At 31.7% G+C, this 13,250-nt stretch overlaps 1 protein-coding gene across 6 annotated transcripts in view; it reads left to right on the top strand.

The window, feature by feature from the left end:
* LOC108748799 (epidermal retinol dehydrogenase 2-like) overlaps positions 1 to 13,250 on the top strand; it is a 48,146-nt gene that overhangs the window by 16,981 nt on the left and 17,915 nt on the right. For all 6 annotated transcript variants that reach the window (XR_001939324.1, XR_001939325.1, XR_001939323.1 and 3 more), the window contains 2 exons: positions 2,000 to 2,124; positions 3,469 to 3,579. Coding sequence is in view for 3 of the 6 variants with exons in the window: in XM_018487157.1 (XP_018342659.1) it covers positions 2,000 to 2,124; positions 3,469 to 3,579 (236 nt within the window). In the remaining 3 variants the exon portion in view is untranslated. The remainder of the gene's footprint in view (positions 1 to 1,999; positions 2,125 to 3,468; positions 3,580 to 13,250) is intronic.

Genomic DNA, 13,250 nt, shown 5'->3' with positions numbered 1-13,250 from the left:
TATATATATATATATATATATATATATTACATGTATATTATATGTACAATACATGCATATATACCATATTTGTAGTTATTTAAATTACGCGCCGAATTGGTTTTCTGGACTTATAAACGCAATTAAACTACTGTAATAATATCACGAATTGAATTAAATTGCTTATCAATTATCATTTATTTACAAATGATTTGCACATGTGTTTAATAAATTTTTAACGCAACTTGAAAATGAGGTATTAGTAAAGACACATATAATATTAAGAACTTATATTAAAATTATTAAAAGTTATTTAATAATTTTTATTATTTTACAAATCCAAAAATAATAAAATTATTAGATTATGTATAATGGAATGTTAATATTTATTATACAATTAAAATTTTAAGATTATAATTTTAAGTTATTATTTGCAATTTTTGGTGCGCGCGCGCATGCGCGTATGTGTAAAGTATTATTTTTTTTAATATTAGGTGTTGGTAATTATTACCATGGTGGAAAAATTTATCCCAATGTGTCCAAAATTGTCCGAAATGTAGAGTCAAAATATGTTCGAATTTATTCTAAACTTTTTTCTAAATTGTTTTTATTCAAAATTGTCAAAATATACAAATTCGTACAAATTCGGATAAATTCGGACAAATTCGTATAATTACAAACAAAATGAGATATTACAGTATATTACAGACAAAATGAGATATTTCCAAGTTTCGACAATATCTGTCTAAATACAATATATCAGAATTTATTATCTTTTTTTATATTTTTCAGATAAACTCTCACAAAGGATCCGCATAAATCTTATGAGAATTGAATTTCGGTCGAATTGGCTGAAAATTTGATATGTTGAAGATCTTGTTGATAAAAAATTTCCACGGGCACAATCCCCTCTAATGAATTGTTTCACTTTTACGAGGTGTCTTTTTTTTAAAATGAGCTAATATACTATAATATCTTATTTTCAATGAGTACGATACATTCCTATGTCACTATTTGCAATTTTGTGTATATTTTTAAGTAAAAAAATATTATAAGGATAAGTTGAATTGATTGCTTCTTATAAAAAAGCTATAAAGGTATCGAGATCGACAACTTGATTTTAGAGATTTAACCATCCCGATTGTGAGAGGCGGAGGGACTCCAAATAAACAAGCACCTCAATTTGTGAGAGGCAAAAAGACTCACAATAATCAAACACTCCGAATTGTGAGAACCAATCAATATTATCTATCAATTTATCTTTATAACTCTTTACTTAAAAATATAAATAGAAATGCAAATAATGACATAGTAACGCATCGAACTCGTTGAAAATAAAATATTGTAATATTATATTAACCAGTTTTAAAAAATGAGTCATAGAAATGAAATGGTTCATTATAATTATGCCTGCGAAGACTTTTTATTAAGACAATAAGATCTACAACATATCAAATTTTCAGCCAATTCGACCGAAATTCAATTTCCATAAGGTTTTTGCGGGGTCTTTTTTGCACCAGAGCAGCGTGTAATGTTTATACATGTATAATTGAAAATTTTTTATAGGGATAATAATAATGGATCACTATTTCTTCTAAAATAGAACATTGCTTATAAGTCTGCAATGTTAAAACAAAGTCGATTAGAATCAACAAGAAAGCAACAATGATTTTGTAATAGTCGCGTTTCAGAATGTTTATTTTGTAATTGTTGGAAATTTTCTTCACCCTGATTGGATTATATTTTCGGATATAAAAGTATCCAATGAGCGTGAAGAAAACTTGCAAACAGTAGGAAAGTAAACATTCTGCTGAACGCAACTAATGTAAAAATTACTTTTCTTTTCTCTTGAGACTTTCTTCTATCTTGTAAATTTGACTTGTAGTATTTCACTTACACCTCATAATACAAATTTGTTTTCCGAATAGAAGATGTAAGACGTACACGTAATTATTGCTATTGAAATATTATATAAATATAAGACATATAGCGTTTTCGAACAGTTTTTATTTTATTTCAGGCATTGAGGAAACTGTTAAACTTGTTCGGGCGGCCGGAGGTACGTGTTATGGCTACGTTTGCGACTTGTGCGATCGAACAGACATATATAAAAAGGCTAAAATTATCAGAGAAGAGATCGGCAAGGTAAATACAATTATTACGTATTTTGCAGGTTGGCAAGTAACGAGTTACTTGTAACGTCGTTACCTTGTTATAACTATTTGGTAATGATTCACATGGTGAATTTTTTATGACGTTAATGCTAACATCGAAGTTAGAAAAGTCAACTGTTACTTGTAATGGGTTGAAAAAGTCATTCGTTATTGGAAAAAATAATTCCTAATTTGTAACGCGTCACTTTTTATTCGTTACTTATTACTTTTTTTTAGTAAGTAACGCGTAATGGTGACAAGTAACTTTTCAAAATTACTTTTTTAATCTTAACACAGCCTTAGCGTTTAGTTAGTTAGTGTTGCCATCATAAAAAATTGCAACATTGTCATCAAATTGTTTACCATAAAAAGTAACGACAGAGTAACTGAAAAGTAAAGTTTGCCAACTCTGGTATTTTGATAATATTGTTTTATGAAAGATTAAAATTATTCCAGTTTAAATAAGTTACAAGTATAAATATGTTACAAACATATGATAATAGTATCATAGAGAATAGTATCGTTTATCGCGTTCACAAAAAGTTATATCGAGTTAAAATGATTCCATTAATTATTTAGTAAAAATTATTCTATTAATTATTTAGTAAAATTAATCAAATAAAATTAATCGAAAATATGTTTGCTCGAAACATAATGTCGAAAGACAAATAGGTTAAAGGCTCTTCTCTTATCTAAAAATTTGCTTATAAATTATAATATCAATGCATTTAAGGGGTGTGTTCCGAGTACGCATGAAGTGCATGATGCATTGTTTATTCTTGTTGTTCATCAAATAACAAAGAAAAATAAAACGATATATCATGCGCTTCATGCGTAACTCGGAATGCACGCTAAGATTATTTTCTTTGTTATTAGTTTTGATTTATATCACGTGTTGACAATATGAGTAGCTTACGAATGCTTGATACAGTGTGAAAGAAGCGTCTTTTTAGGAAACGAATTATCTGCGATTAGCCAAGTTCATCGCGCGATGAAAACTTTTTTGACAATATTATAAAGTTGTTTATGTTACGCTATAGTATTGCGGTACGCTGGGCTCGGTATGTGAGTTCGATTTTAAGAACTACGAAAAACATGGCTTTTTGTGGTTTTAGATATAACTCTGACATTTTATGTTCAGTATAATATGTATTATGCATACTTTCTCTAATCGTTATTTTTACTTGAGTGCAAGTATTCATTTCTTTGCAAGCACAAAAAAATTCGTACAAGCTTGAAATAACACTTTCAATAAAAAACAATTATTTTTTCTTATTTTACTTTTAATTTTTTCTTATTTTACTTATTTTACTTTTAATTAGATAATATATTATAGGTAACGGTTCTTATCAATAATGCGGGCATCGTTACGGGAATGAAATTTCTGGACACTCCGGACGAATTTATTATCAGGACGATGGACGTTAATATTATGAGCCACTTTTGGGTAAGTAGAAAGTCATTCCTCGCACAAAATTATTCCAATCGCTGGAGTAAATTATCTCGTGTTATTTATATTGGTGCGAGAAATTGAACACCGATATAGCGAATGTGATTTCATTTACTGCGAAATTTTTAGAAATCTGAATTATATTAATTACTATTTGGAATAATTTGAAAATTTTTTTAAGGCGAAGAAAGTAGAATCGAGATATTGTCGAGAAAAGAGGTCTTATTCGTTCTTAGCCTTTCGCGTATAGATTTTGCAATAAGTCATTGATTGCGAAATGATTGAATCGATCGAAATATGCGACTAATATTTTTAATTATATGATTTACCACAAATTGAGTTCGAATTCAAGAAATATCGTGAGCTGCGGTCTCATTCGGTTATCCAGAAGAATCAACGGAGAAAGGCATTCCATTTCGTTCCTCCCGTTTGTTGCCGTTGGTCAGGTGCGGTTGGTCAAGAACCGGTCAGATAGGTTGTCGACGAACAAGCAGTACTATAGTATACTGTAGCATAATCTGTATGTTGCGACACGCATGAGCTAGCGGCACGCTTGCTAAACACAAATAATTCCTTAATTCGAATTCCTACTTAATCGACGATCTGCTCACAGACTTTCATTCGTTTTGAATCGTTGTAAAATGTAATTACGTTGATTTGATTCTTGTGCATATATTGTATTTACTCAATATATTATTACTCACTATGTGACTTTATGCTTCGTACAATACACACACATCAAAATTAAATATTTCTGTCGTAATAATTGCCATATGAGTATTATATTGCGTAGTATATTCTCGATAATTTTCTCTGCAATTTTTTTGTAGTATTATTCTTGTTCATAGAGCTACTTAGATTTTTAATAATTTTAATAACTACTTAATTAAAATTTGTAAAACATGATTTATTAGTGTTAATTATTACAGTAAAAAATGTGTTTACAAAAGCAGCTTAAAAATATATAAGATAAAAAATAAAATGATATTAAGACCGATATCCATAGTCGATTCTTACATTTGAGACTATCTTAAGTACAATCTTAGTTATAAATCAATCAGAGAGTTGTATTAGCATTTTAAGATATTACTAAAAAGGTCTTGAAATAAAAAATATGAATACGGGTCTAAATATATAGGAAATATTTAAAAAATCGACAAATATAAAAACAATATTATATTAAGAGAAAATCAAGAATAATACGCAGATGCATGTATGTGTATACTTTAATTTGCATGTGAACATCCTATGTTGACTCATATTGGGATTATTTAATTTGATAGATTTAGGCCCGGTTGTTCTACCTTTTGATAAATTTTACCTGTTGAGTAAATAGGAAAATTACCCAATTACATACGCGGATTGTCAGATTTACATAACAGATAAAATTTACCAAAAGGTAGGACCGGCCGTTAATCACTTAAGCCTGTTTCTTTTATTTTTAGTTTTACATATATATGCATGTACATGTATATTTGTCAATACATATATGTACATATATGACATATGTTGACTTTTATATATATTTAGATTAGTATTAATATTTATTTTTTTAAGACTTTGTTAAGTAATGTTTTAAAGATGCTAATACAGCTCTTTGATTGGTTCATGACATCTTAAGATTGTACTTAAGATTGAACTTAAAAAAAACTTAAATATATACATAAGCACATATATAATTAATATACATGTCTCGAATTTAAATGTCTAAACTTCGTTATATGTACACGCAAGCACGCACGCACGCACATACGCATATATACAGAGTGTTTGTTAAGTAACGGTAAAACTCTCGCATGGGGATAGAGCGAACTAAACTAAGTTGAAAAGTCCTCTACCATTTTACAATTTTCGTAATAATAAAATATTAATTACTAAAAATCGCCGAATATTGGTTTTCAATAATTTTTTATTCAAGTACTTTAAAAAAAATCAACTTTACAAATAAAACAGCAAGTGATAAAAATTGGTTTTTTTTTTGTAAAGTTGATAGTACTTGCGTAAAAAATTATTAAAAACCAATATTTGGTGATTTTTAGTAATTGACATCTTGTTAATTATTGCGAAAATTGCAAAATGATAAAGGAATTTTCGACTCATTGTCAGTTTAGTCCGCTCTACGATATCTCTATACGAGAGTTTCATCATTACTTATTGTTGGGTTGAAGGATTGATATAAACGATGAGACACAGAGATGTGAATTATGAAAGTATTTTAATGACTGAGTCAGATACTGAGTCTTACAAAGAAAAAGGAAAAAAATATGTTGAAAAACGAAAAAACAGTGCGTGAAGCGCCAAGGTAAGCAAGCGTCTGACTAGATTCAGAAAGCATAGATAGCGTCCAGTAATGACACGACCAATGAGGTTAATGGAAACACATTTTTTCAACATCTCCTCTTGTTCTTGACATCATCCCCATCTGTATAAGGCATCGAGATATTGCATACCAAGGTAGAGACTTTGTTAACAGGTCAGCTGCTTGCTTATCTGAAGGCACATATGTAATGTTGACTTTCTCAGCTTCCTGTTCTTGTCTGATACGATGAAATCGAACTCCAATATGTTTAGTCCTTTTATGAAACTCTTGGACATCGCTATGGCTGCCTGATTATCTACCTTCAATTCTGTTGGCTTTGTCTGTCTTAATCCAATAGACTGCATAAGTGACCTCAGCTATAGAAGTTCTTTAATGCTTCCGAGATTGACATATACTCTGCCTCTGATGACGAAAAAGCAGTAATATGTTGTAGCCTTGATGCCCACGCAATTAATCCGCCATGGATAAGAAAAACACATCCAAATGTTGATCTTCTTTCTTTTAATTCACCAGCATAATCGGAATCACAATATCCAATTAATTCATCTGATGATTCTCCACAGAAGTATAATGAAACATCAATTGTGCCTTTGAGATATTTTATAACACGCTTTGCTGCTTTCCAGTGAAATGATTGTGGGTTGTTTGAATATCGAGCAAGCCTTCTTATCACGTGAAATATCCGGTCTTTATATTATAGTAACATAATTTAAACAATCAATTGCTTCCCGATAAAGAAAGCGATTTTCTTCACCTTCGGCTTCAGTCAATTCAGTAGATGAGGATTTTGCAGATTTACAATCTTCCATTCCAAAACGACATAACACTTGTGAAATGTATCCCTGTTGATTAATATTAGGTGTACAAAAAAGTTCTGAGCTTTTTTTTGTAAAATTCCCTTTCCCATCGTATGTAATCGTACGGAAATGGCTTGCTGCGTAACGCCAAGCTGTTCTGCAAGCTCCTTTTCAGTTTGCGCAGAGTTTATATCCAGCAGTGCTTGCAATTCGTCCGTTTCAATCTTTTCAGGGCGTCCAGCACGCGATTCATCTTTAAGACTGAAATCTCCTTGGCGAAACTTTTGATACCACCTTTTGCATGTTGCATGACTTACAGCGTTCTCTCCATATGCAGCACAAATCATTTCAGTGGCTTCAGCAGCATTTTTCTTCAGATGAAACGCGAAGTGGATGGAAAATCGAATATGCTCTTTTGTAATTGCCATCGTGAACACTACTGATTTTTGAGGTTATGTGCATCAAACGCCAAACCGTATCGCATTTCAGGAGGTTAAATGTTACTGTTTTAAAACCCCAAAAGGGCGGGAAGATATATAAAATTTAAATTGTTATTTCGGTTGTATCAAATCTAAAGCTCAGAACTTTTTTGTACACCTAATACAAAGCGTTCCTCTCGTTCGATCGCGAGTTATTTCCATTCCAACATAGCACGTTGGTTCATGACATGTAATCTCTGAGACCAGTGAAGAAACAAAAGTATCCAATACTTCTTTTCGTTTACATGCTATTAAGCCATCATCTTCATACAAAGATAGCAACATCCAGTTATCTAGATGAGCATCCCTTACAAAAATGCATGGATCCGCTTCTGATTGTTTAAAATCGACTTGACAAAGTTATAGAATTTATCATTCCAGTTTCTGGGCGCTTGTTTGAGTTCATAATGTCCTTTTATTAAGTGATATACATGCCCTGTTCCATCTTCATATTCTTTGAGTTGTTCCATGTATATGTTTTCCTAAACTATTCAGAAAGGCCGTCTTCACATCAAACTGTACCAGTTCCATATTGTATTTAGTTGCTACAGTTAAAATTGCTCTTACCGACTCATAACGTACAACAGGTGAAAGTCTTAAAATAATCTATATCTTGTGTTTGACTAAATCCCCGAGCAACCAGTCTTATCTTGTAACGTTCAATTATATCATTAGACTGCAATTTTGATTTGAAAATCCATTGACATGAAACTACAGGTTGTTCATCTGGAAGAGATTTGAGTTCTCACGTTTTATTCTTGAGTACAGAGATGACATTTCACTATCCATTGCTTGCTTCGGAGTCCTCTCTTGAAATCGCACCTTCATACGAAATTGGATCCAAGGATACTTTCATTGCAGCAATACGAGTTGACTTGTCCATCCTATCCCGCAACACTCAGTCTGACAGAGGTACTGATTTCTGATAAGATCGTGATCCTGGTGGCCGTCCTCTTTTTTCCTGAGGCTCCGGTGAACTTTTAATTATCTCTCCTTTGTCTGAGTAAAATTTATCATTAGAATCATCATCAGATCCTGTATTATCCTTGACCTGAGACTTACGAGGGCAAGTCAATAAGTTCTTAGAAAATCTGTCAAAGGGCACTCGCAGTGTCATGTCACATTACTTTTTGACAAGTAGCATCTTTCAGCTGATTACTGTCAAATTTTGAGCAGAATTTATTGCGTGGTTTCATTTCTATAGACGATTAAAGCGAACAACCTTTGTATTTTTTGCAAAATGGAAAAAAACGAATTTCGTGCAGTGATCAAACATCTACATATGAAAAGTTTAACGCCAAAAGAAATCAAAGCCAAGTTGAATAATGTTCATAGCACATCTGCACCAGCGTTTGCGACTGTATGTATACAATTGGATGAATGAATTTAAACGTGGTCATACATCTACATGTGATGCACCTTGTTCGGGAAGTCCAATTGAGGTTGCTACGCCAGAAATCATCGATATAATTCATATCGATTACCTTCGTCGAAGCAAACAATCAGTGGCGATTACTATGCAGCCTTATTGATCCTTTCAACAACATTTTAAAGAAAAAACGTCCCCATTTGGCAAAGAAGATAGTGCCCTTCTATCAAGACAATGCACGGTTTCATACGTGCCCGGCACCGATGGCCAAATTCAACGAATTCCGCTACGAATTGCTTCCCCATATTTTTAGCATACGAGTATTTGCTAGATTTAGCCCCTTGCGACTATTTCCAACCCTGAAGAAATGGTTCGGAGGAAAGAGATTCACCACTAGAGAGCAGCTCATTGCCGAAACAGAGGCTTATTTTGAAGGGTTGGACAAATCATATTATTCGGACGGCTTGAAAAAGTTGTAGAATCGTTGGATCAAGTGTATCGAGCTGAAAGGAGACTATGTTGAGAAATAAAAATGAATTGATCAAAAAAATATGTTTTACTATGTTTTTCTAAAAACTTATTGACTTGCCCTCGTATCATCAAGCAATTCTTCAGAATCCTCCTCTTACTTTTTAGATGACAATGGGAAAAGAACTTGTTCAGTTGTACTCGTTATATTCTCTATTGTAACATCTTGTTTCACAATCTTCTTCTCAGAATCGAAAACCCGATACGTTTTGTCAGTGAAACGATCGTATCCAACCAATATCATCTTTTTAGCCTTGGGATTCATTTTATGTTTTATTGAGTCATAAATGCGAACAAAAGTCCTTAGATGAGTTATACTGAGCTTCCTTTCATATCATTCAAAATATGAATTCGTAGTCGTAATTCCTCGATTTGGTACTCGATTACGAAGATACGCCACTGTTTCAACAGTGGTCCACAACAGATGACGATCCGTTTTTGAAAGGTCAGTATTAAATAGTAATGACCGAGCAGTATCACATAGTGTACGGTTTTCTTGTTCAGCCATACCATTACACTGCTTCACATTAAGCGGCGATAGCTCATGTGTAATATTCATTTCTCGGAGAACTTCCTTCACCTTGTCATTTACATACTCTGTTCCGTTGTGCGTCCTCAACGAAATTACTTTTCTACCTGTTTCCTTTTCTGCATCTTGGAAAAATCTTCAGAATACTTGATACATCTTCTTTTGATTTCATGAAGAAGATTCTGTGATAATCAGATGCTTCATCCTTCAGACTCAAAAAGTACTTGCATTTATTCCACGACGTAACTCGAACATGTCAGAATGAAAATGTTGACCTGGAAGACATTCATGACTTCCTCGAATGGGATGTGAACTAATTGTCTGTTTTCCAAATTGACAGGAATCACAATCGTTTCTTTTCTTTAGAATTATTTCAAGACCATCAACAAGATTATTTTTCGCCATTGCTCGTATCACATTGTCACTAACATGACCAAAACTGATGCCACAATTCAATTAATCGAGCAATCTTTGCAGAAACTAGTGGTGGCATGATACGAATGAAAGGTTTATATTGATTACCAATCCTCTTTCCGCCAAGAATTGTCTTCCGTCTATCCATCATTCGCATAATTCCATTTCAATGATAGAATCCATAGCCTCTGATCCTTTCCATAAATGTCGTTGAAAATAGTGATTCACTACCTACATTTTCGCAGTAGTATACTGATTTCCACATTCGTTTTTCCCATTTAATGCCATTAATTGACTTCTCAATTTGTATATCACCGACGTGAGTAGCTTCTAATATTTTACCATCGGCAATGTTTAATACAAGTGGCACATCCAACTTCTTAAGTGAGGAAAATCATTCAATATTACTTGTGAGATGAACACTGGCACCAGAATCTGCAATAATAGAGCCTTCGTACCTTGATTTATAAACAATGAATGCAGACATTTCTTTTACAGTTTCTCCTTTGACTCTTTCTTTCCTTTTCGCGAACTGGATGCTTCATTTTTCTCAGTTTTCTCCGACTTCTCTGATTTTAACCTGCAATCTCGCTTCAAATGTCCCGTTTTACCGCAATTATGACATTTGCCTCTAAATTTCTTTCTAAAGGATTTCATTGCCTGATCGCTCATTAACTTAAATTGCGATTTGAATACTTCACCTGATACATCATTTGAACGTTCTTCAATATTCCTTTCAACATTGGCAAGTTTCTTTAAAAAGAGTTCCAAAGAAATCTCATCTGATAAAATGGACCAGTTTGTAACAAAACTGTCGAAGCTCTTCAATAGGCATCCTAAAATCTTTGACATTATAAGCTTTTCATTAAACTTATTTCCAAAATCTTCTGAATCTAGGGCTTCAATTTTACGTATAATAACTTTCAGCCCTGCTACGAATGTACCAACTGTATCATTTGACTTCCATGAATAACTAAAGAACTCGTTCGTAACAGTTCTAATAAAGCATTTAACGTCTTCGGTTCGTAAAAAGCTTTGATCCTTTTCATAATGTCTGCTGACATTTCATAGTCACATACCTGATTAAACGTTGTGTCGTCTAGAGTTGATCGTATAACCGTGCCTTGCTTTACTTTTCAGTCATCAATTTCCTTTATATTGGTAACCACGCCACCTCATTCGGCTTTGCCGTTTTCCCGGTGCTGATTTCCCAAATTTGATAACTCTCAAGAACATTACGGACTTCAATCTTCCAACGACCTTAAGTTACTTTCATGAGCTTACCATAGTAACTCTAATATCTCTCAGCGAGCTTTCAGTGGTCATTCTTACTTCTTGTTAGACTGCCGTCTCTCGATCATATTAACCTCACAATCTCAGTAACAATAACGTGTCTGACTGTTTATTAGTAGTACTTAAGTCTCATAATCTGCTGGTTTGAAGGATTGATATAAACGATGAGACACAGAGATGTGAAATATGAAAGTATTTTAATATGTACTGAGTCTTATAAAGAAAAAGGAAAAAGATACGATGGTTACGAAAAAACAGTGCGTGAAGTGCCAAGGTAAGCGAGCGTCTGACTAGATTCAGAAAGCGTAGGTAGCGCCCAGTGGCGACACGACCAATGAGGTTAATGGCGGGAACACATGTTTTCAACACTTATCAAATACCCTGTATATTATTTGTATATACATATACATATTATATGTGTATCCAATAAACGAGAATGGATTGAAATGAATTAAAAATTACAATTCATTTTAATTGATCCGAATTCGTGTTTTAGAGCCTGGAGCTGGATTGAAATAAATTGATATCTGAGAGCATAAATTCTGTTCATAAATATTTATAATTCTTTCTTCATAAATAGAACAGTATTTTTATATTGATTTCGATCGAAATAAAAATATTCTTATTCTATACTGTATTATTTACTTATTCTATACTGGGATATAAATTCAGGGCTTATATTATTTCTGTTATAATTTTTTTTATTTAAACAAAAGTACGTATTTTCATAATTTTGGACTGTGATGTATTCACAGCTTACAAATTAGCTATGTTGAATTTTTTTTAATGGAAGTGAATTTAAACGAGACTGTTCTTATTTATAATTTTGAACTAGGATGTATTCATGGCTAACTTATTTACTACATAAGTACTTTTGGATGCAAATGAGTAGAAATACGAATGTACTATTCATCATGTTGAATTGGATAATTTACCCTTGAGAAAATTTACTTTTAACGAAGTTAAAGTTTTTAAAGTAATTAAGAATTTATTTAAAAATTTTGAGCTAATTTAAAGTCTATAAAACGTTAAGCCAAAATAATTTAAAATTTTTAAAGTTTTCCAAGATTGACTTTAATATAATCGACACATAGTGTTAGCTTCTTTCAGTTGTTCTTAGGTAAGTTTTGAAATTACTTTAAAAAAAAGTTTAAAATGTTCAAATTTACCTTTATTCCTTAGATTTTTTTTCTATAATAAATTTTAAGTATTTTTTTAAGCTTTCTAAAGTAAATTCTCACAAGGATTATGTTTCTATTATATTATTTTTTTATTAAAATGTGTGAATTAAAATACAAAAGAGCTATTCATTATGTTGAAATTAGATGTATTCGTGGATTCGAAAAATCAAAAGCGCGAATTCGGAAATGTCGAAATGAATTAATTTTTATTCATTTAAATTTATTCTCGTTTACTGAGTATATAATATACATATTAATTGTATATGTGCTTATACATATTTTTATAATATTAAAATATAAAATTTATAATTTTATAATTTAAAATATGAAATATATATATATTTCTGAAATATTTCATGCTATATGGGAAAAATAACAATTTACTAATCAGTAGATAATGTCCCTAAAATGTATTTTTAATATATTTAATATTATTTAGATATTGAATAAATAGGGGAAAGCCCCCTATTATGAGATAAGCGCCTAATATGAGATAGCTTCGTTTCCGTTAAACTAATAAACATTATTGGTTTCACCATGAATTTATTGTTCTTGGATTGAAAACTGTTTAGTGGAAAATTCATTATTAGATCATGCCTGTAGTCGTTGCAAAATAAGATTTTAGAATTTGGATGTCTTCAAGTTTCTTTGAGATGAGCTTTTAAATCTTGTTTATTATTTAATAAGTAAATCTTTACTTATTAAATCTTTACTATTTAAATCTTGTTTATTATTTAATAAGTAAATATTTAGCAATA

This window comes from Trachymyrmex septentrionalis, unplaced genomic scaffold (genome assembly GCF_001594115.1).
Source record: "Trachymyrmex septentrionalis isolate Tsep2-gDNA-1 unplaced genomic scaffold, Tsep1.0 scaffold241, whole genome shotgun sequence".
NCBI lineage: Eukaryota > Metazoa > Arthropoda > Insecta > Hymenoptera > Formicidae > Trachymyrmex > Trachymyrmex septentrionalis.
Note: the sequence above shows the minus strand (reverse complement) of the source record. Positions and strands in the feature narration are given on the sequence as shown.